Source organism: Rana temporaria, chromosome 2, assembly GCF_905171775.1.
Source record: "Rana temporaria chromosome 2, aRanTem1.1, whole genome shotgun sequence".
Classification (NCBI taxonomy): Eukaryota; Metazoa; Chordata; class Amphibia; order Anura; family Ranidae; genus Rana; species Rana temporaria.
In genome coordinates, this window is record NC_053490.1 from 236847218 (window position 1) to 236871478 (window position 24261).

General features: G+C 47.3%; 1 protein-coding gene across 1 annotated transcript in view; it reads right to left on the reverse strand.

Moving 5' to 3' along the window:
- IFT57 (intraflagellar transport 57) overlaps window positions 1-18564 on the reverse strand; it is a 35914-nt gene extending 17350 nt beyond the window's left edge. Inside the window, exons 1-5 of the mRNA XM_040336645.1 lie at window positions 18457-18564; window positions 5853-6066; window positions 4407-4569; window positions 3219-3337; window positions 1198-1288 (exon numbers count right to left, since the gene is read on the reverse strand). Coding sequence (XP_040192579.1) covers window positions 1198-1288; window positions 3219-3337; window positions 4407-4569; window positions 5853-6007 — 528 coding nt within the window. The 5' untranslated portion in view covers window positions 6008-6066; window positions 18457-18564. The remainder of the gene's footprint in view (window positions 1-1197; window positions 1289-3218; window positions 3338-4406; window positions 4570-5852; window positions 6067-18456) is intronic.
- Window positions 18565-24261: the final 5697 nt, after the last annotated feature.

The following is a 24261-nucleotide window of genomic DNA, read 5'->3' on the forward strand; positions in this document are numbered from 1 at the left end:
TAGAACATAGCAACCAGTTAAAGATTTGAGCATTATTTAGTTCATAAACCTCAAAATATGGAATGATGAATGCCAATGGCTACGGTTTCACTCAAAGGGAGTCTCAAGGTAAGGAACATCTGCTGTGCTTTCTCTTAGAGCTCTAAGAATCCTTGGTCATGTTAAAAATGGTCATTTGTAAAATAAAGACAGTATACAGTTGTGCTCAACATGTGGCATACCCAACATTTTGCCATTGACATTGGAAATATGGGATTGATTTTGTGTCCCTGCAAAGTAGGGAATAAAATACATCTCTTCCCCTAAGTAAAAGCAGCACACACACACACACACACACGTCATAAAAACACTGGCTAGGCCCGGTTAACCCTTGGATCGCCCTAGATGTTTAACTCCTTCCCAGACAGTGTCATTAGTACAGTGACAGTGCATATTTTTAGCATTGATCACTGTATTAGTGTCACTCGTCCCCCAAAGTGTCAGTTAGTGTCTGATTGTCCACTGCAATATCACAGTCTCGCTATAAGTCGCTAATAGCCATCATTCCTAATATATATCTTATATATCCCTAAATATATCCCATAGTTTGTAGACGTGACACCGTTCACGTAAACCAATCAATATACGCTTATTGTTTTTTTTTTTTTTACCAAAGACATGTAGAAGAATACCCATTGGCCTAAATTTTTGAAGAAACTCGATTTTTTACACTTTTCTATTATAGCAGAAAGAAATATTGTTTTTTTTTTTTTCCCACAATTGTCAGTCTTTTTTTTGTTTATAGTGCAACAAAAAAAAGCAGTGGTGATCAAATACCACCAAAAGTAAGGGGGGGGGGGGGGGGGGGGGACACACATTTTATTTGCATACAGCATTGCAAGGCCGCACAATTGTCAGTTAAAATAACACAGTGCCGTATCGCAAAAGATAGCCTGGACATGAAGGGGGGGGGGGGTAAATCTTCTGGAGATCAAGTGGTTAAAAACAGAAAAACAATAAAAAATAATATTGACCCAAAACTACCGGTATTACAGTTTATCTTTAAGAAGGGTTCTATTCGGACCTACGCGCTAAGAGTTACATTTAATATATGTAGTTCTTCTAATAGTCTTCACAATTGTGGCATGAGTTCAGCTTAACCAATTCTGAGTGGAAACCCCTTTTTCTGAAGATACCTATTAGATTCATAATACTCACAACAATTTCATCTTCAAATTTATTTAATGTCAACTCTGCATCATCCTCCACTATAACTTCTTCATCCAACTCCTCTGAAGGGTATACAGGCCTGAAATGGAAAAGGTATAATAATACAAAAAAAAAAAAAACAGAATACAAAGGGTACCACAGCAGTTAGGCTGGGTTCACACCACTGCGAATTGGATGCAGGTTCCTCTCATCCAATTTGCAATAGCAGGAAATTATGACCAGCTCTCTATGGAGACGGTTCACATATCTCTGCAGCAGGTCGAGTGCGAATTTGCACAGGAGCCCTGTGCGTCTTTTGGTCCATTTCAGATCTGAATTCAGCCCAAAATTGGGGCTGAAATCGGACCTGAAACGATGAACCAGGATTCACAGGACCCCTGCTGGGAGACAAATGCGGGGATGGTGTGACCCCAGCCTAAAACATATTAAAAAAAAGGGGGGGGGGGGAGGGCAAAAGTAATTCAATTTTTCTTTCTAGACCCTAAACATGGGTATTAACCTGTAGAATTCATAAAAAAAAGCTAAGTTATTTAAAGCATACCATAATACTCCCAGTAGACTAAAGCATGCCTACTAATATTCGTAATGAGAATTCCATTGAGTATTATGGAGCATACAATACTGTATGTTTGCAGGTCAAGTGACAAAAGCAGTTTAATGCAAAGTATAACTGCATATTGTGAAGTAACAAGGCCATTTGTCAGCACCCAGATAAGTTATTGTGTCTTAGCTTTCCTTTTTCCTCTTTGTCATTTAAAGGGGTTGTAAAGGTTTGTTTATTTTCTAAATAGGTTCCTTTAAGCTAGTGCATTGTTGGTTCACTTACCTTTTCCTTCAATTTCCCTTCTAAATGTTTTTTTTCTTTGTCTGAATTTCTCACTTCCTGTTCCTCCTCAGTAAGCTGTTCTGACTGACTTTCCACCACTTGGATGATGGTGGAAAGCTTACTGAGGAGAAACAGGACGTGAGAAATTCAAACAAAGAAAAAAAACATTTAGAAGGGTAATAGAAGGAAAGGGTAAGTGAACCAACAATGCACGAGCTTAAAGGAACCAATTTAGAAAATAAAAGATGAACCTTTACAACCCCTTTAAGTAAAAAAGTAATTTTCAGTGCAAAACAAAGAAATATGCCATTATTGTCATGAATAGGGCTAACCACAGGGGTTGATTTTACTAAGACTGGAGAGTGCAAAATCTGGTGCAGCTCTGCATAGAGACCAATAAGCTTCCAGGTTTTATTGTCAAAGCTTAATTGAACCAGCTTAAGTTAGAAGGTGATTGGCTACCATGCAGAGCTGCACCAGATTTTTCTGTATAGCAGAAGTACAGATTAGAAATAAATATGTGGGATGTGGATGGAGAAATCTCTCCTGTCGGCTATTTTAGTGCTGTGGCTGTTGGAATATTTGAACAGTGAGAGCAGCTTACAGGATGCAGTCACTGTTCGGCTGACAATCTTAAACCTGACTACATCGTTTTTTCAATCAACTTTTGTGGAGCCAACTGGGACACCCACAACTAGAATTTTGGCCGATTCAACAGGAAATTCAAGCCATGTACAACCAGCTTAAAGGCAACAAAAATGTGGTGGCCACAAAGAATACATGAAGAATGCAATTAAAGGGTTATTTGCACCTATAAACATTTGTTTACCTACGATACCAGCTGTGCACAGTATCAGACGGTCTCCCAGGGGCATACCCACACGACACACTATTCAATATTTCCTCTCGGTACACTCTATCCAATCGCTCTACTGAATAACCCATTGACAGATAGGAGTTCCTTATTAGTGGTTCTCCTACCTTTGGATCTCTACAGCGTTTTCTATGTGATGTCGTACATGATGCCCATATGCCCCTGGTTGAGCCTTTAATTCCTACATGAAGAGAATTAGTCATCTGTGGTTTACTATGCTGCAACCCCGTTGGAACATTCTCTTACCAGTGTGGATTTCTTTTGAAATATTTATAACATTTTCACATCGTATTTCACAGCATCTCTCACCTTTTCCAGGTAAAGTTTGTATGTTTTAAAACTTCTTCTGTTAGGAAATCGAGCACATAACACACTTGTTCTCCGTAGCCTGCCTTTAGTTTGGAAGGAGGGAAGTCAGCTGTGCCACCCTGAGAGACCAGACGGGAAATAATTATAGTCCAAGCATTTCCAGTTTAGTGGTTACATTTAACTTTTTATATGTCTTGGCAGCAAAAGCTACCAGGTCTGCCCATTATAGCAGGGTCTTAGTATTCCAATGCATTTTATATTTTTCATTAGGGATGAGCCGAACACCCCCCCCCAGTTCGGTTCACAGCAGAACATGCGAACAGGCAAAAGATTAGTCCGAGTTAAAGTCTATGGGATATGAACATGAAAAATTTAAAGTGCTAATTTTAAAGGCTAATATGCAAGTTATTGCCATAAAAAGTGTTTGGGGACCTGGGTCCTGCCCCAGGGGATATGTATCAATGCAAAAAAAAGTTTTAAAAACTGAAGTTTTTTCAGGAGCAGTGATTTTAATAATGCTTAAAGTGAAACAATAAAATTATATTCCTTTAAATTTCATACCTAGGGGGTGTCTATCATATGCCTGTAAAGTAGCGCTTGTTTCCTATGTTTATAACAGTCCCTGCACAAAATGACATTTCTAAAAGGAAAAAAAGTCATTTAAAACAACTACTCTTGGCTAAAATGAATTGTCGGGTCCCGGCAATACAGAGAAAAGTAATTGAAAAAAAAAAATGCGTGGGGGTCCCCATAAATTCCATTACCAGACCCTTCAGGTCTGGTATGGATATTAAGGGGAACCCTGCGCCAAATTTTAAAATAAAAATGGCAAGGGGTGCCCGGTGGTTGTGGGGCTTATCGGATTTTGTGGAAGCCCCCTTTAACAAAGGGGACCTCCAGATTCCGCCCCCCCCCCCCCATGTGAATCGGTAAGGCAAAAGGTAATTGATGGCGAACAGCCAATGTTCGACTCAAAGATAAAGCTCCTCTCTATTTTTCATTACATAAATGCATTCTGCTGCATGAGAGGAGTAAGAAATAATGGCAGCGGGAAATAGAGATCAGCATGGAATCCCTGAGAAACATAATGAACAAAGCCACTGGATGAATCTACCCCAAGCTCCAGTTTTAGGCAGGCTGACCTTTCAGTCCATTCTCATATGGTGAATCCTTTAAAATGCAACTTACAAATGACCGTAGCTCAGTGAGGATTTTGGAAACCGTAGCATTGGGGTCATCGTATTCTTGTGGCTGTTCAAAACGATGTCCAGCTTTGTTTATCAGCCAAGCTGCAAGTGTGCAAAACATAAAGAACTGCTCCCCGGAGTTTGTAGGCAAGGCAAAATACAATCTGTGGAAGGAAACACACACGCATTACAGAAGGCAAAACATTATTTCTTAAAGTGATTTTAACCACTTAACCCCCAGACTATATTGCTGGTCAAAGACCAGAGTACTTTTTGCAAAACGGCACTGCGTCGCTTTAACTGACAATTGCGCGGTCGTGCGACGTGGTTCCCAAACAAAATTGGCGTCCTTTTTTCCCCACAAGTAGAGCTTTCTTTTGGTGGTATTTGATCACCTCTGCGGTTTTTAGTTTTTGCGCTATAAACAAAAATAGAGCGACAATTTTGAAAAAAATGAATATTTTTTACTTTTTGCTATAATAAATATCCCCCAAAAATATATAAAAAAACATTTTTTTTCCCTCAGTTTAGGCCGATACATATTCTTCTACATATTTTTCGTAAAAAAAAAAAAAAAATCGCAATAAGCGTTTATCGATTGGTTTGCGCAAAAGTTATAGCGTTTACAAAATAGGGGGTATTTTTATGGCATTTTTATTAATATTTTTTTTTAATAGTAATGGCGGCGATCAGCGATTTTTTTTCGGTACTGCGACATTATGGCGGACACTTTGGACACATTTTTGGGACCATTGGCATTTTTATAGCGATCAGTGCTATAAAAATGCATTGGATTACTATAAAAATGCCACTGGCAGTGAAGGGGTTAACACTAGGGGGCGGGATAGGAGTTAAGTATGTCCCTGGGTGTGTTCTAACTGTGGGGGGGGAGGGCGGACTCACTAGGGGAAATCACTGATCTTCTGTTCATACATTGTATGAACAGAGGATCAGGCATTTCCCCCCCTGACAGGACCGGGAGCTGTATGTTTACACACACAGCTCCCCGCTCTGTAACGAGCGATCGCGGTCCCCACACGGGAGTCGGGGGCGAGCGGGGGGCACGCGCGCGCCCCTAGTTCCCTGCGAGAGAGCCGACGTAGAGCTACGGGCTCTCGCGCAGGAGAGCCAACCTGCCGCCGTAGAATGACGGCGGCAGGTCGGCAAGTAGTTAAAGGCTATTTTTTTTATTCATAACATAATAGTAGTAGCTGTTTATTTTGAACATGTAAAAAATATAAACATAAAAGAAGAAATTGCAAAGTAATCATACAGAAATAGAAACAAAAAACAACCATAAGCCCTGGTTAACACTGGTGCGTTTTGACATGCGATATGGATCGAGCTGGGTAGGCTTAGCCCTCAGTTTCTTTAATATAAATACACTTAACATATTCTAGTTGTACAATGAGTACACGAGGTTCAGTAACCTACAAGTCTTACTGACCTGGAAATTGGCCTCATGTTATGCTTTTTTAGAACTTCATCTTCATAGTTGAGTAGCCTCAATTTATCCAGCAGGTCTTCCATGAGAACAAAAACCTGGAAGGCAGCCCCAGGGCCGCGGTCCTCGTCTTCCATTCTTCTGCTGTCTTCTGCCATTGTAGGTCTGAGATAGGTGGCTTTTACTAGTGTTCACAGTCCCCTTGCTATCTTCTTCTCTGAAATGAGGTTTTATCCATTACACCTATATCCCTAAGTTTGGCAGTGAAAGGCTTTTATGATATTCTGTTAATACTCCAAGATATAGGACAGAGGTGTCAAACACAAGGCACGGGGGCCAAATCCGGCCCTCCAGGCCATTTCATGTGGCCCTTGCACCTCTCCTCCAGCCCTCCTCTGGTCCTCTTCCAGACCCCTACTTTCTGCTTTCAAGCAATGTATCCAGCTTCTTCCCAGCAGCAGCATAAGGAAAGGGTGCACTGTGATGTAAGGGAGAGTGGGGGACTCAACTTCTGATGGTGGGGTGGCTCCTGACATCTAATGTAAAGGGGAGGAGATGCGCTGGACATCTAATCTTACAGATACAACCGGCCCTTTTGAGGGCAATCATAATGCTGATGCGGCCCACCATGAAATTGAGTTTGACACCCCTGATATAGGATATTAATGTATATAACATAGTGGGTTTTGGTCAAGTAATTGAAATGTTCATAATTTGATTTTACTAAAAAATAAACATATTGTTTTAACATTTTTTACTCCAAAACATTATGCATAAAAAAAAGACAATATATGAAACTTTTCAGTAAATATAGGAAAAGTGTACATTGGCACCTAGAAGCATGGATTACTAATACGGGCAGGATGCCAAGCGAATGGCAGATCTTCAAAAGCAACATATACGAGGCAGCCACAAACTTTGTGTAATTAAATCGGCTGCTACCACAGTAATTAAAGCGGGGGTTCACCCTAAAAACGATTTTCTAACATTACATCCAGCTCACTCTCTACATTCACAGTATGCCGTTTTTTTTTTGCTGTACATATCTCGTACAGCTATTTTCTTCCCCGGCTTCCGGGTCGGGACTCCCGCGGGAGTGGGTGTTCCTATCCAGCAGGTGATTGACGTGATGACAAAAACGACCTCCCGCCGTCGCATAAGGAGCGTCACGATTTGCCTAAAGAAGCCGAACGGCGAGTCGGCGCTATACGGCACCTGCGCACCGGCTTCTTTCGGCAACTCGTGACGCTCCTTATGCGACGGGGGGAGGTCGTTTTTGTCATCACGTCAATCACCTGCTGGATAGGAACGCCCACTCCCGCGGGAGTCCCGACCCGGAAGCCGGGGAAGAAAATAGCTGTACGAGGTATGTACAGCAAAAAAACAAAAAAAACTAACGGCATACTGTGAATGTAGAGAGTGAGCTGGATGTTATGTTAGAAAATCGTTTTTAGGGTGAACCCCCGCTTTAAACAAAAGCTTTCGGAATAGTGCAAAAAAAATAATAATAAATAAAAGCGCACGGAAATGCATTTGGTGTGAATTAGCACTATGAGAAATGCGTGGGCTGCCATTGCTGACCTGATTCCAAAAATGGCAATGGCAATGGCTGAATGTCGTAGGTACTTTCTTGCTTTAGTACGCATGCCGCGTACACACGACCGTTTTTCGGGTTCTAAAAAAAATGAGGTTTTTTTTTTTAACGTCATTAAAAACTATAGTGTGTGGGCTTCAGAGCATTTTTCGGGTTCTGAAAAACAGCCCAAAATTTTTTCAAACATGATCTATTTTTTCACGACGTGTTTAACGTTGTCGTTTTTTCGGGTTGTAAAAAATGGTCGTGTGTGGGCTTTAAAGACGTGGAAAACCTGCGCATGCTCAGAAGCAAGTTATGAGACGGGAGCACTCGTTCTGGTAAAACTACCGTTCGTAATAGAGTAAGCACATTCATCACGCTGCAACAGACAGAAAAGCGCAAATCGTCTTTTACTAACACGGAATCAGCTAAAGCAGCCCAAGGGTGGCGCCATCCGCATGGAACTTCCCTTTTATAGTGCCATTGTACGTGTTGTACGTCACCGCGCTTTGCTAGAGCATTTTTTTTTCACAATCGTGTGTAGGCAAGGCCGATTTAATGATCAAGTTGGAAAAAACTTTGTTTTTTTCTAGAGCCCGAAAAATGATCGTGTGTACGCGGCATAAGAGCTGCTGATCAGATATAAACAGATCTGGAAATCTGACTTCACTTGCTGTATGCTTGTTTCAGTTCATTGGCACACAGCGTAGTCAGCAATGCCCACCATACATTTCTCTCATGACAAGTTTTCCACTTAAAGTAGAACTATAGGCAAAACTTTTTTTTCTCGTTTTAGATAGAGTAAAGCTGGATACACACTATACAATTTTCTTTACATTTTTTTCATTAGATTTACCAAAACCATCTAATAGGAGTATCAATTTGTATGCAATCAGACAGGCCCTTACACTACATCATTTGGGCAAATCTAAAGCCTCACACACACGATCTGACTTTTCTGTGGATTTTTGTCTGAAGTGGCATTGGCCATGAACTTGGTACGCATACACACAGCAGAACATGTTCAGCCAACATTCACCAAATCACGTGTTTTTTCAGCTCTTTACCGCCACCCTTTGGGCAACTTCTGCTAATGTTTATGAATGAATGAATTAAAACTTATAAAGCGCAGCACATGCGAACTTAATCGCCTCTGGGCGTTTAGCATTGGTTCTGAGTAGGGTTGTCCCGATACTAGTATCGGTATCGGGACCGATTCCGAGTATTTGCGGGAGTACTCGTACTCCCGCAAATACTCCCGATACCGAAATAGAATACCCCCCCCCCCCGCCGCATCCCCGCTTGGATAATACGGGCGGGGAACATTACAGCATTCATTTGAATAGCTGTAGTCTTTCCCGCCACGCCGCGTATAGACACTCCCCCTTGCTCGGGTGAACTGTCCAATCTCGAGCAAGGGGGAGTGTCTATACGCAGCGTGGCGCAAATCATTACAGCTATTCAAAGCTGTAATGTTCCCCGCCCGTATTAACCAGTCGGCGGCAGCGGGGATGCGGCGCGATGCAGGTAAGGGGGACATGGCTGCATATGGGGAGACATTGCTGCATATGGGGGACATGGCTGGATATGGGGAGACATTGCTGCATATGGGGGAGACATGGCTGCATACGGGGGAGACATGGCTGCATACGGGGGACATGGCTGGAGGATATGGGGAGACATTGCTGCATATGGGGGACATGGCTGCATATGGGTGGGGGACATGGCTGCATATGGGGGGGGGGGGGACATGGCTGCATATGGGGGGGGGACATGGCTGCATATGGGGGGGGGGACATGGCTGCATATGGGGGGGGGGGGACATGGCTGCATATGGGGGGGGACATGGCTGCATATGGGGGGGGACATGGCTGCATATGGGGGGGGGGACATGGCTGCATATGGGGGGGGGGGGACATGGCTGCATATGGGGGGGGACATGGCTGCATATGGGGGGGGGACACATGGCTGCATATGGGGGGGGGACACATGGCTGCATATGGGGGGGGGGCACATGGCTGCATATGGGGGGGGACACATGGCTGCATATGGGGGGGGGACACATGGCTGCATATGGGGGGGGACACATGGCTGCATATGGGGGGGGACACATGGCTGCATATGGGGGGAGACATGGCTGCATATGGGGGGAGACATGGCTGCATATGGGGGGAGACATGGCTGCATATGGGGGGAGACATGGCTGCATCTGTGGGGGGACATGGCTGCATCTGTGGGGGGACATGGCTGCATCTGTGGGGGGGACATGGCTGCATCTGTGGGGAGACATGGCTGCATCTGTGGGGAGACATGGCTGCATCTGTGGGGGGGACATGGCTGCATCTGTGGGGGGGACATGGCTGCATCTGTGGGGGGACATGGCTGCATCTGTGGGGGGACATGGCTGCATTTGGGGACACATTTAAAAAAAAAGTATCGGTATTTGGTATCGGCGAGAACTTGAAAAAAAAGTATCGGTACTTGTACTCGGTCCTAAAAAAGTGGTATCGGGACAACCCTATTTCTGAGCATGCGTGTTTGTACTTTGGATTTTAGTCCGATGGACTTGTGTACACACGATCGGATTATCCGACTTAACACATTTGTTGTCCAAAAGTCAGATCGTTTGTATGGGCCTTAGAGGAAACCGGACAACAACAGTTGTATAGAGTGTATGGTGTCTAAAGCCTCGTACACATGATAAGATTTTCGGAAGTTTTTTTGTTGCATGGTAGTCTCCTCTTAAACGTGAAGAGGTTACTCACGATACGGAAAATCTCATATGACAGAATACAACTTTAGAAGTGACGTAATGGGTTGACTAGTTTTGTATGTATGATGCCGCGTACACACGACCGTTTTTCATGACGAGAAAAATGCCATTTTATAAATTGGTCATTAAAAACGATCGTGTGTAGGCTCCAGAGCATTTTTCTTGACGAGAAAAATGGCCATTGAAAATGTGTACAGGCCTTAAGGGAGGGTTATAACCTGTCGGATATTTTCACCATCCATGTCCCATTGTGGAGATTCGCCTTCACTTCCTGCATCATAGCCAATCAGGAAGAGAGAGGATATCCCTGAAAATTAAGGGAATTCTTTGGGCTTTTAAACAATGCTCAATAGGTACTAAGTTGCCCAAAGTGTGCCAAGAAAATATCCCCCACACTATTACACCACCAGCCTGAACCATTGATACACGGCAGGATGGATCCATGCTTTCATGTTGTTTACACCAAATTCTGACCCTACTATCTAAATGTTGCAGCTGAAATTGAGACTCATGAGACCAGGCAATGTTTTCCAATCTTCTGTTGTCCAATTTTGGTGAGCCTGTGCGACTTGTAGCCTCCATTTCCTGTTCTTAGCTGACAGGAGTGGCACCCGGTGTGGTCTTCTGCTGCTGTAGTCCATCTGCTGCAAGTTTAGATGCGTTGTGCATTCAGAGATGGTATTCTGCATACCTTGGTTGTAACGAGTGGCTATTTGAGTTACTGTTGCCTTTCTATCATCTCAAACCAGTCTACCCATTCTCCTCTGACATCAACAAGGCATTTTTGCTTACACAACTGCTGCTCACTGGATATTTTCTCTTTTTCTGACCATTCCCTGTTAACTAGGGTTGTCCCGATACTGATACTAGTATCGGTATCGGGACCGATTCCGAGTATTTGCGGGAGTACTTGTACTCCCGCAAATACCCCCGATACCCAAATAGAATACTTGCCCCCCCCCGCCGCCACGCTGCATCCCCGCCGCTTGGGTAATACGGGCGGGGAACATTACAGCTTTCATTTGAATAGCTGTAGTGTTTCCCGCCGCGCCGCGTATAGACACTCCCCCTTGCTCGGGTGAACTGTCCAATCCCGAGCAAGGGGGAGTGTCTATACGCAGCGCGGCGCGAAAGACTGCAGCTATTCAAATGAAAGCTGTAATGTTCCCCGCCCGTATTAACCAAGCGGCGCGGCACGGCAGCATGTAGGTAAGGGGGACATGGCCGCATATGGGGGGGGGGGACATGGCCGCATATGGGGGGGGGGGGGACATGGCCGCATATGGGGGGGGGGACATGGCCGCATATGGGGGGGGGGACATGGCCGCATATGGGGGGGGGGACATGGCCGCATATGGGGGGGGACATGGCCGCATATGGGGGGGGGGACATGGCCGCATATGGGGGGGGGGGACATGGCCGCATATGGGGGGGGGGGACATGGCCGCATATGGGGGGGGGGGACATGGCCGCATATGGGGGGGGGGGACATGGCCGCATATGGGGGGGGGGACATGGCCGCATATGGGGGGGGGACATGGCCGCATATGGGGGGGGGGACATGGCCGCATATGGGGGGGGGGACATGGCCGCATATGGGGGGGGGGACATGGCCGCATATGGGGGGGGGGGACATGGCCGCATATGGGGGGGGGACATGGCTGCATATGGGGGGGGGGGGGGACATGGCCGCATATGGGGGGGGGGGACATGGCTGCATATGGGGGGGGGGGGACATGGCTGCATATGGGGGGGGGGGGACATGGCTGCATATGGGGGGGACATGGCTGCATATGGGGGGGGGACATGGCTGCATATGGGGGGGGGGGGACATGGCTGCATATGGGGGGGGGGACATGGCTGCATATGGGGGGGGGGACATGGCTGCATATGGGGGGGGGGGGACATGGCTGCATATGGGGGGGGGGGGACATGGCTGCATATGGGGGGGGGGGGGACATGGCTGGATATGGGGGGGGGACATGGCTGCATATGGGGGGGGGGGACATGGCTGGATATGGGGGGGGGACATGGCTGGATATGGGGGGGGACATGGCTGGATATGAGGGGGGACATGGCTGCATCTGTGGGGGGACATGGCTGCATCTGTGGGGGGACATGGCTGCATCTGTGGGGGGGGACATGGCTGCATCTGTGGGGGGGGACATGGCTGCATTTGTGGGGGGGGGGGGACATGGCTGCATTTGGGGACACATTTAAAAAAAAGTATCGGTATTCGGTACTTGTACTCCGTCCTAAAAAAGTGGTATCGGGACAACCCTACTGTTAACCCTAGAGATGGTCGTGTATGAAAATCCCAGTAGATCAGCAGTTTTTGAAATATACTAGCCTGTCTGGCACCAACAACCATGCCACATTCAAAGTCACTTATAACCCTTTCTTCCTCATTCTGATGCTCCGTTTTAACTTCAGCAAGTCGTCTTTACCACGTCTAGATGCCTAAATGCATTGAGTTGCTGCCATGTGATTGGCTGATTAGCAGTTTGTGTTACCAAGCAATTGAACAGGTGTACCTAATAAAGTGGCTGGTGAGAGTTCATCTTATCCATGTTGTATCACAACGTGACTAAAGATGAGCTTCGCTGTGTTCGGAGTAGGATCTGAACCCATGTATGCGAGCCCACCAGGAAGCTGTCACCTGTACTGGGCCAATAACCTGTAGCTGGGGCATTTCTTGACAGAGATTATTGTCCCTTACATGTGACAACTCTTCCTGGTGGGCTCCTGCGCATGGTTTGGGATCCTAGTCCACACAAACTTAAAGTGATACTTAAGTCAAATCTTTTTTGCGTTTTAAAATAATGAACATGTTCGTATAACCCAGAGCTCGACAAATCCCGGTCGCCAGGTCGACTAGAAATAGGGTCCTGGCGACTTGGCTTGGAAGGGGGCTGGCGCCATCTGGTGGTGAGCCGTTGGTATTACAAGTTATTACCACCAGATGTGTAAGCTGGCGCCATCTGGTGGTGAGCCGTTGGTATTACAAGTTATTACCACCAGATGTGTAAGCTGGTGCCATCTGGTGGTGAGCCGTTGGTATTACAAGTTATTACCACCAGATGTGAGCTGGCGCCATCTGGTGGTGGCCGTTGGTATTACAAGTTAAGCATTACAAGTTAAACAGCAATTCTAATGTCATTTTTCACTATTTTCACTGCCATCTTCTTCCCTCTAATTAGAACTCCCCAAACATTATATATATTTTTTATCCTAACACCCTAGAAAATAAAATGGCGATCGTTGCAATACTTTCTGTCACGCCATATTTGCGCAGCGGTCTTGCAAGCGCACTTTTTTGGGAAAAAATTACACTTTTTTTAATTAAAAAATAAGACAACAGTAAAGTTATCCCCAATTTTTTTAATATTATGAAAGATAATGTTACGCCGAGTAAATTCATACCCAACATGTCACGCTTCAAAATTGCATCCGCTCGTGGAATGCCGACAAACTTTTACCCTTTAAAATCTCCATAGGCGGCGTTTAAAAAAATCTACAGGTTGCATGTTTTGAGTTACAGAGGAGGACTGGGGCTAGAATGATTGCTCTCGCTCTACCAATCGCGGCGATACCTCACATGTGTGGTTTGAACACCGTTTACATATGCGGGCGCTGCTCACGTATGTTTTCGCTTCTGCGCGCAAGCTCGACGGGGTGCGTTTTCTGGCTCCTAACTTTTTTAGCTGGCTCCTAGATTCCAAACAAATTTGTCAAACCCTGGTATAACCTATATACCTGCTCCGTTGCAGTTGGTTTTGCACAGAGCAGCCCAGATCCTCCTCTTCTCGGGTCCCACTTCGGTGCTCCTGGCCCCTCCCTCCTGTTACGTGCCACCACAGCAAGCAGCTTGCTATGGAGTCACCCGAGCTGCAGCTCTGCGTGTTCATTCCCCCTCTCTCTCTCATTGGCTCAGTGACTTTGATTGACAGTAGCGGGAGCCAATAGCAGTCCGCTGCTGTTTCAGCAAATCAGGAGGGAGAGTCCCTGGCAGCCGAATCTCTCCTGCAACAATGCTGGATAGAGATGCGCTAAGGAAAGTATTAGGCTGCATTCACACCTCCGCGACAAGTAACGCCGCGTACGCGGCGTATTTTGCCGCGAATAGTGTAACTTTTTTTTTTTTTACAAATCCTTCCCATTGCTTTGTATGGCCGAACACCAATGCTGCCTGAAAAAAAGGGTCCGGGACTTTTTTTCAGGCGGCAGGCGTACGGCGTCTATCAGATGTGAACCATCTCATAGACAGCAATGGGAATTTTCCCCTCCAGCAGCACGAGCGTCGGGCGTTTGTCGCGGAGGTGTGAATGGGGCCTTAGAGGGCTGGGGGGAGCGTGCAGAAGTTTTTTTTTATTTTAATGCAGGGGTTGACAATTTTGCTTGGAATCTAGGAGCCAGCTAAAAAAGTTAGGAGCCAGAAAACGCGCCCGCCCCGACGAGCTTGCGCGCAGAAGCGAACACATACGTGAGCAACGCCCGCATATGTAAACGGTGTTCAAACCACACATGTGAGGTATCCCCGCGATTGGTAGAGCGAGAGCAATAATTCTAGCTCCTCTGTAACTCAAAAAATGCAACCTGTAGATGTTTTTAAACGTCGCCTATGAAGATTTTAAAGGGTAAAAGTTTGTCGGCATTCCACGAGCGGACGCAATTTTGAAGCGTGACATGTTGGGTATGAATTTACTCGGCGTAACATTATCTTTCATGATATTAAAAAAAATGGGGATAACTTTACTGTTGTCTTATTTTTTAATTAAAAAAAGTGTAATTTTTTCCCAAAAAAGTGCGTTTGTAAGACCGCTGCGCAAATACAGCATGACAGAAAGTATTGCAACGATCGTCATTTTATTCTCTAGGGTGTTAGGATAAAAAATATATATAATGTTTGGGGAGTTCTAATTAGAGGGAAGAAGATGGCAGTGAAAATAGTGAAAAATGACATTAGAATTGCTGTTTAACTTGTAATGCTTAACTTGTAATACCAACGGCCACCACCAGATGGCGCCAGCTTACACATCTGCTGGTAATAACTTGTAATTTTTTTTTTTTTTGCCCCCCTTCCAAGCCAAGTCGCCAGGACCCTATTTCTAGTCGCCATGGCGACCTGGCACCCGGGATTTGTCGAGCCCTGTTTTAATGCATAGAATGCATTAAGATAAAATGCCTTCTGGCTTTAGAACCAATTCAAATTTATCCCCAAGGCTACATTCACACTGACGATTAACCACTTAACATGTATATGTACGTCGGTTTTTTAAAGATGGATATATTGATAACGGCGGTCTCCGTGGCGGATTCGCAGCGAGATCGCCGTTATTGTCGGCGGGAGAGGGCCCCCCCCTCCTGCCGCTCTCCGCCGCATACCGGAGCCGTCGGTAGCGGCGGAGGCGATCGGGTTCTTCAGCCTGCTGTGTGGGGATGCGAGTGAGGGCAAGATGGCCCCCACCCGTCCCCATAGCCTAGCAGGAAGGGAAGTGACGTCAAAACGCCAGGAAGTCAGCACGGCGTTGCGCTAATCACAGGCAGTGAGACATTTCTCAATCTCTGCAGCCGAGCATCGGGACAATGTCTCACTGCGCGCAATTAGCGCAGCGCTGACTTCCTGGCGGGCTCTGCACGTGGGCTGCGTGAACACGCCGGAGCCCTTAGTGAATGGGGTCAGTGGCCACACCTAGCCGCGTCATGAACTGCCACTACAATTTACACTGCCCTTAATTGCCGGTGTGAATGTAGCTTTATTGTGACCAGTTGGGAGTTGTTGTCGCTCCCCTATTAAACACTTGGTTGATCTCACTATGGTGCGTGTTAGGGGTGTATATTTCATGTCTGTGCTTAGATGTGTGCAGACTGGCATCTGTTGTGTAAGCAGTGGCGTTGCTAGGGGGGTGCGGGCCGCACCGGGTGACACCCAATAGAGGGGTGACACCATCCTGATTTAAAAAAAAAAAAAAAAAAAAAATTTTTTTTTTTTTTAGCTGACATGACCAGAGGTGCAGGTGGCTGTGTAATGTAAAAGGGGTGCAGTGGTGCAGGGTGTTGTGTAATGTAAAAGGGTCCAGAGGTGCAGGGGGCTATGAGATGTAAAGGGGGCCAGTGATGCAGGGTGCTGTGTAATGTAAAGGGGTCCAGAGGTGCAGGGTGCTGTGTAATGTAAAGGGGTGCAGAGGGCTGTGTAGTGTAAAAGGGTCCAGAGGTGCAGGGGGCTATGTGATGTAAAGGGGTGCAGAGGTGCAGGCGGCTGTGTAATGTAAAAGGGGTGCAGTGATGCAGGGTGCTGTGTAATGTAAAAGGGGTGCAGTGATGCAGGGTGCTGTGTAATGTAAAGGGGTCCAGTGATGCAGGGTGCTGTGTAATGTAAAAGGGGTGCAGTGATGCAGGGTGCTGTGTAATGTAAAAGGGGTCCAGTGATGCAGGGTGCTGTGTAATGTAAAAGGGGTGCAGTGATGCAGGGTGCTGTGTAATGTAAAGGGGTCCAGTGATGCAGGGTGCTGTGTAATGTAAAAGGGGTGCAGTGATGCAGGGTGCTGTGTAATGTAAAGGGGTCCAGAGGTGCAGGTGGCTGTGTAATGTAAAAGGGTCCAGAGGTGCAGGGTGCTGTGTAATGTAAAGGGGTCCAGAGGTGAAGGGGGCTGTGAGATGTAAAGGGGTCCAGTGATGCAGGGTACTGTGTAATTTTAAAGGGATCCAGTGATGCAGGGGGCTGTGTAATGTAAAGGGGTCCAGTGATGCAGGGGGCTGTGTAATGTAAAGGGGTCCAGAGGTGCAGGGTGCTGTGTAATGTAAAGGGGTCCAGAGGTGAAGGGGGCTGTGAGATGTAAAGGGGTCCAGTGATGCAGGGTACTGTGTAATTTTAAAGGGATCCAGTGATGCAGGGGGCTGTGTAATGTAAAGGGGTCCAGTGATGCAGGGGGCTGTGTAATGTAAAGGGGTCCAGTGATGCAGGGGGCTGTGTAATGTAAAGGGGTCCAGTGATGCAGGGGGCTGTGTAATGTAAAGGGGTCCAGTGATGCAGGGGGCTGTGTAATGTAAAGGGGTCCAGAGGTGCAGGGTGCTGTGTAATGTAAAGGGGTCCAGAGGTGAAGGGGGCTGTGAGATGTAAAGGGGTCCAGTGATGCAGGGTACTGTGTAATTTTAAAGGGATCCAGTGATGCAGGGGGCTGTGTAATGTAAAGGGGTCCAGTGATGCAGGGGGCTGTGTAATGTAAAGGGGTCCAGTGATGCAGGGGGCTGTGTAATGTAAAGGGGTCCAGTGATGCAGGGGGCTGTGTAATGTAAAGGGGTCCAGTGATGCAGGGGGCTGTGTAATGTAAAGGGGGCCAGAGGTGCAGTTGTGGAGAGGGGTACACAGTAGTAACAAAAAGATATTGAAGGATGCAGAGGTATGCAGGGGGCACAGTGGGGTGTTTTTTACATTTTAACGTGTGGGGGGGGGGGTGCCAGATATTGGATCCGCCCCGGGTGCCAAATGCTCTAGGTACGCCCCTGTGTGTAAGGATGGTACTTTGAATTGTCACAAAGCGTCACACTATGCCCTGCAGTGGCACTGATCTGTGCTGTGTGAAAATGCACACAACTGATCTCAATGCAAAGGACTCTCCTTAATTGTAAGCTCTGACAAGCAGGGCTCTCTGCTTCCTTCTGGATTCAGAATACTTTATTAATCCCAAAGGGAAATCATTGTATTACAACTGTCTGCCGTTGTGTTGTAAAGTGCTGGGCTAACAGTTGGCGCTATATGAATCATGTAAAATAATTTACACCTACTTTGTCTCTGAAGAGTGATCCGTGTTCAGATCACTCTTTAGAGAGCTTTTGACAGGTGGTGAGGAGTGATGTATTACCTCCTCGCTACTTGTTTTCTTGTTTCATTCCCTTAAAACCCCAGACAACCATCCACGTTGTTCAAATTTGACGGGCAATTGCAGCACAGCCTCATTCACGGGATATAATTCCAAAGCAAAGCCTTGCAGCCATTGCCTCTGCAGCAAAAAGGGGGCAGTAATTAAGCTGCTCAACCGGGGGATTTTACCCCCCCCCCCAATCAGAAGGGTAAGTGAGCTCCAAATGAGATAACGTGAAGAAGCCTTGGTACAATGTAGATACACAACAATTACAGCATCTCTGACAGGGTCTCATGTAGACTGAGCACAGGGAACATGGAGCCCAGGAGATGGAGATGACTCCAACATGACCGCACTGCTAGTCCCTACAGGTAGAAGGCGGGGGGAAAGGCTCACCTCGATCGCTCCGAGTCCGTACATCTCAAATCTCTCCCGTACTCTTTGCATCCGTCGCTTCTCTGTTCTCCTAGCAACGGAGCTCTGACATCACCACCATGCGACGTACAGGGCGTCACCCTCCGCGCCTGGGAGGGGGGAGAGGGCGGGGACTGTGCTGAGATGGGGTTCTGTAGAGAGAGACTGGGTGGTTCAACTGTTCTGTGCTACTAGTGAGCGTTATCATCATGGACGAAACAACTGCTAGTTCCTTCTACTGTACTGCAATGTGTCCCGAGTCTCGTTCACCACTACACAGTAATCACATACCTTCTACTGTCCCTGTTTTACGATCAGCTCCCTCATTACACCCCACATGTCCTTCTTCTAGGATTAGACCCCTCTGTCCCTCATTACACCCCACATGTCCTTCTTCTAGGATTAGACCCCTCTGTCCCTCATTACACCCCACATGTCCTTCTTTTAGGATCAGATCCCTCTGTCCCTCATTACACCCCACATGTCCTTCTAGGATCAGATCCCTCTGTCCCTCATTACACCCCACATGTCCTTCTAGGATCAGATCCCTCTGTCCCTCATTACACCCCACATGTCCTTCTAGGATCAGATCCCTCTGTCCCTCATTACACCCCACATGTCCTTCTTCTAGGATCAGATCCCTCTGTCCCTCATTACACCCCACATGTCCTTCTTCTAGGATTAGACCCCTCTGTCCCTCATTACACCCCACATGTCCTTCTTTTAGGATCAGATCCCTCTGTCCCTCATTACACCCCACATGTCCTTCTAGGATCAGATCCCTCTGTCCCTCATTACACCCCACATGTCCTTCTAGGATCAGATCCATCTGTCCCTCATTACACCCCACATGTCCTTCTTCTAGGATCAGATCCCTCTGTCCCTCATTACAACCCTAATGTCCTTATTTTAGGATCAGATTCCTCTGTCTCTCATTACACCCCAGATGTCCATATTTTAGGCTCAAGCGCCCCCCTTTAACCACATCAGTCCTGGAAGGTTTTACCCCCTTCCTGACCACGCAATTTTTTTTCTATACAGCACTGCGCTGCTTTAACTGACAATTGTGCAGTCATGCAATGCTGGTCCCAAATAAAATTGATGCCCTTTTTTCCCACAAATAGAGCTTTTTTTTGGTGGTATTTGGTCACCTCTGCGGTTTTAAACTTTTTGTGCTATAAAAAATAGCAACCATTTTGAATAAAAAACAATATTACTTACTTTCTGCTATAAAACATTCCCAATAACATTTTTGTAAAAATCGAATTTCTTCATCAGTTTAGGTCAATAGGTATTCTGCTACATATTTTTGATAAAAAAATCCCAATAAGCGTATATTGATTGGATTGCGCAAAAGTTATCGCGTCTACAAATTATGGGATAGATTTATGGCATTTTTATTTTTTATACTAGTAATGGCAGGGATTTTTAGCAGGACTGCAACATTCTGGCAGACAAATCTGACCCTAAGTGGCACTTTTTGGGGACCAGTGACACCAATACAGCAATCAGTGCTAAAAAATGCGCTGATCCCTGGATAAATGACCCTGGCAGGGAAGGGGTTAACACCAGGGGCGATCTAAGGGTTAAGGGTGTCCTAGCGAGTGATTTGTAACCGTAGGCGTGGGGGGAGTGTTACACTGGAGGAAAACAGAGATCGTGTTTCTCTCTTTTCCTCACTGACAGATCAGCGATATACCTTTTTTACATCGGCACACCACTGCTCCATGTCTCCTGTGAACAGTCGGTGGGTCACGGCGCCCGCCGGGCTCATTGATTGGCTCCTGCTGTGTAGTGTTGCTCACGAATATTCGCATTGCGAATATTCGACTCGAATATAGCATATTCGAGAAATCGCGCTATATTTCGAAATTCGCGGTGAATATTCGCAATTCCGAATATTCGATTTTTTACAATTTTTTTTTTGAATCAGATCACATCCTAGATATCTCCATCGACGTCTAAAAGCATTGCTGGTATCATTAGAGACCCTGGGCCGAGTAGCTGAAGCGTTCATTGAATTTTCCAGAAAGATCGCAATGCGATTATTCGGCAAACGCAATATCGCGCGATTATTTTCCTCGCCCCGATCTTCCGCATCAGAGCGATTTTTACAGTTTCATTTTTAAAACAGATCACATCCTAGTGATCTCCATAGACGTCTGAAAGCATTGCTGGTATGATTAGAGCCATTGGGCCGAGTAGCTGAAGCGATCATTTTATATTGCCGAATAATCGCAATGCGAATATTCGGCAATAGGAATATTGCGCGATTATTTGCTCCGCCCTTTTGCATCAGAGCCAATCAGAGTTCTCCTTCCACACTCGTCACAGGTTAGCAACCAATAGGAACCTGCCTGCATGGACATTATATAAGCTCACTCCCAGCACCATTTCATTGCAGATTCAGAAGCTTGCTATAGAGTGTGGAGGCTGTTTCTGTGTTCCTGGTTTCCTGGTTTCCTGTGTCTTTGTTCTTGATTGATTTAGATCATCACCAGCATTGCTATTTAGTGATTCCAGTGGATCTTTTCCAGTATATCAACTGCTTTTTTCAAAGCAATAGACCCAAGAGCTTTTTTCAAAGCTACGTTTTGTGCTGTTTTGTGCTGTTTTTTTCATTTGTGTTACTGTTTGATCCTGCAATCCTCCCTGTTCAGTTATATTTGCAAGAGATTTCAGAACACATATTGATCTGAGCTTTATAAAAGAGCTTTTCTAAAAGCTAAGTTTTGTTCATCTTGTGTTACTGTCAGATCTTGCAGGTTCACTGTTCAGTGATATTTGATAGGCATCTCAGTTCAAATTTTGTTTAGTTTTCCCTAAAGAGCTTTTATAAAAGCTAAGTTTTGTGTTCAGTTTAGTTAAATTTTGTGTAGTAAGTGTACACACTGTTAGTGTACATTTATTTCATCTAGCTTAGCTTAGTGTGTGTTTAGTGTCTGTGTTTTGTGTTTAAAAAAAAAAAAAAAAAAAAAAGTTAGTGTTTGTTTAGTGCTTTTTTTTTTTTTCTTTAATTTTGTAGTCCTTGTCTGGTGTACTACTTTTCTTATAGTTTAGTAGCTGTCTGTGTACGTCTTTGTCTGCGTGCCTGTCTTGTAAAAAAAACACAAAAACACATTTTGTTCACATTTTCCCCCCCAATAAAGTTTAACCCCCCCACACACATATCAGCAATTATGAGCGGCATCCGTGGCCGTGGCAGTAGGGGTAGGGGAGTTACTCCCAGTGCTGGATCGCTGCCAGCACGGGGTACCTCTCGTGCCCCTACTAGTGGTAGAGGATCGGGTGCAAGGGGAGTACGCCTGATCCGGGAGTTCTTCCCATCGGGCAGCCGCCCGATATTGCCATCTCAGGCTCAAGTAGTGGTGGACTACATGGGGCACAGCAGTGCCACTGAGTCGTCGGTCCCGACTCACAGTAGTACCACCATTACACCGTTGCCTGTACTACCCCCCCCCAGCCCCCAAGAGTCCAGCATCTTACTGTTCGACAGCGACAGTGATAGGGATCTCTTGGGGGAGGCCATGCATCAGGCAGACCTCCAGCTCTGTCCTGATGGTCAGGACCTTTTTGAAGGGATGGATGAGGAGGATGGGATACCTGCTGGCAGTATCCCAGAGACATCCCTTCAAACTGGTGCTGCTGTTTTGGTGCAGGAAACAGCAGCACCTAGTCAGACCCAGGCGTGGGTGAGGGGACAGCGGAGCCAGGCTAGAGGCTCCATGTCACGTGGTTCCCTCAGACCAACACATCTCAGCCCTTGGTCTGACATCTCTGGGGGCGAAGAGGGTGACCCATCATGGTTGCCATCTGACGCGTCGGCTCACTACGTCAGTGACGACGGGGAAGGTAGGCACCCTGGTGAAACGGTGCGCCAGGTCACCACCAGGGAGACCATCGTCAGGGTCTCCACTGGTGATGGCAGCAGGAGGTGTCAGGAGGAGGAGCAGCAGCAGCAGCAGCAGCAGCAGGCAGCTCCACCTGTGCGCACCGAATCCCAGCAGGTGCAAGTAAGCGTCACCCCATCTGACAGGAGGGCGGTGCTGAAGTCACCTGTCTGGAATTTCTTTACCCTGGTGGCAGACAACCCTACCGTGGCCATCTGCCGGATTTGTAAAGTGAGGGTGAAGAGAGGGAAGTGTTTGGCTCGGGTGGGTACCACAGCCCTGAACCAGCACCTCAGGATAAACCACTGGGCGTTGTATGAGGAGATGAAGCGTGGTGGTGGTAGCAGCGCCACCACCACAAGTGAGCAGGGTACAGCAGCCCCTGCCACATCTTCATCTGTTTCCAGCAGGTCATGCCCCCCCGCTCCCTCTAGTAGAGGTACTGGTACCGGCAGCCAGACCTCTACTTCCACAGCACCCTCCACGTCTGTGTCCCGCACTGCCGTCCGGCGCCAGGCGTCGATTTCAGACGCCTTTGACCGCACCACTCCCTTCCCCCCTGGAGACCGACGTGTGCGTTCCCTCAATGGGCTCCTGGCAAGGGTTATTGCCCAACATCTGCTGCCCTTCAACATAGTTGACAGCAACCCCTTCAGGCAGATGTTGGAGCAGGCCCAACCCCAATGGCGTGTCCCCAGCCGCCATTTCTTTGCCAGGACTGGTGTCCCTGCCCTACACCAGCACATTGTTCAGAATGTAACCCTGTCGCTGGATCACGCTGTCAGCGACAGGGTTCATCTGACAATGGATGGCTGGACCAGCAGGCATGGGCAGGGACGCTACATCAGCTTCACGGCCCATTGGGTTTCCCTCCGAGGCGTCGGTGAGGGATCGTCGGCAACCGATCTTGTGGTGCCGCCCCGGGGTGTCCAGGGGAGAACTGCTGGTCTCCCTCAAGCCACTGTCTCCGCAGCTGCTGAGCCTCCCAGCAAGCGCCCCCGTAGCTACTCAAGTGTGGGGCACGTGCGCTGTCAGGCCGTGCTCCAGCTTGTTAGTTTAGGGGACCGGAGACACACTGCAGAAGAAGTGCTGAAAGCACTTCAAGCTCAGGTCCAGAAGTGGCTGACACCCCGAAGGCTCCAGCCAGGTATGGTTGTCTGCGATAACGGCAGCAACCTACTCGCCGCCCTCCATGCTGGCAGTCTGACGCACGTGCCCTGTCTGGCACATGTCCTCAACCTGGTGGTGCAGAAGTTCCTGCGCACTTATCCAGGGTTGAGTGACATTGTGGCAAAGGCGCGTAGGATTGCCAGCCACTTCAGGCGCTCCCCAACCGCTACCGCGTCCCTGTCCAAATTGCAGCGGAAGTACAATCTGCCCCTTCACAGGCTGATTGTGGACAGTGTGACGCGGTGGAACTCCACCCTCCACATGCTGAAGAGGTTGTGGGAGCAGCAAAGGGCGGTGAGGGAGTACCTGATGGAACTAGGCACTCAGAGGGCTTCACCACAACTCCCTTTCATCGCCTGTGCGCAGTGGGGGCAGATAAACCAGGTCTGCCAAGTGTTGTCCTCCTTCGAGCAGGCGACCAAGATGGTCAGCAGTGAGCAAATTGGCCTCAATAGCGTGCTGCCAATACTGTTCATGCTGGAGAGGACACTAGATCGCCTGCTCGAGGCTGGGGAGAGTGCCTTGGTGGAGCAGGAGGAGTCAGCAATGCTCCACCGAGACCAGGGCCAGGACCAGGAGGAGGAGGAGGAGGAGGAGGAGGATGATGATGAAGAGGAGGAGGAGGTGGTTGCTGGTGTCGTCCCGGAGTCAGGGCCTGGTCAGGAGGGAGAGCCGGTGTTGGGGGCACCGATAGTCCGGGGGTTGGGCATGTCTGAGTTTGACCAGC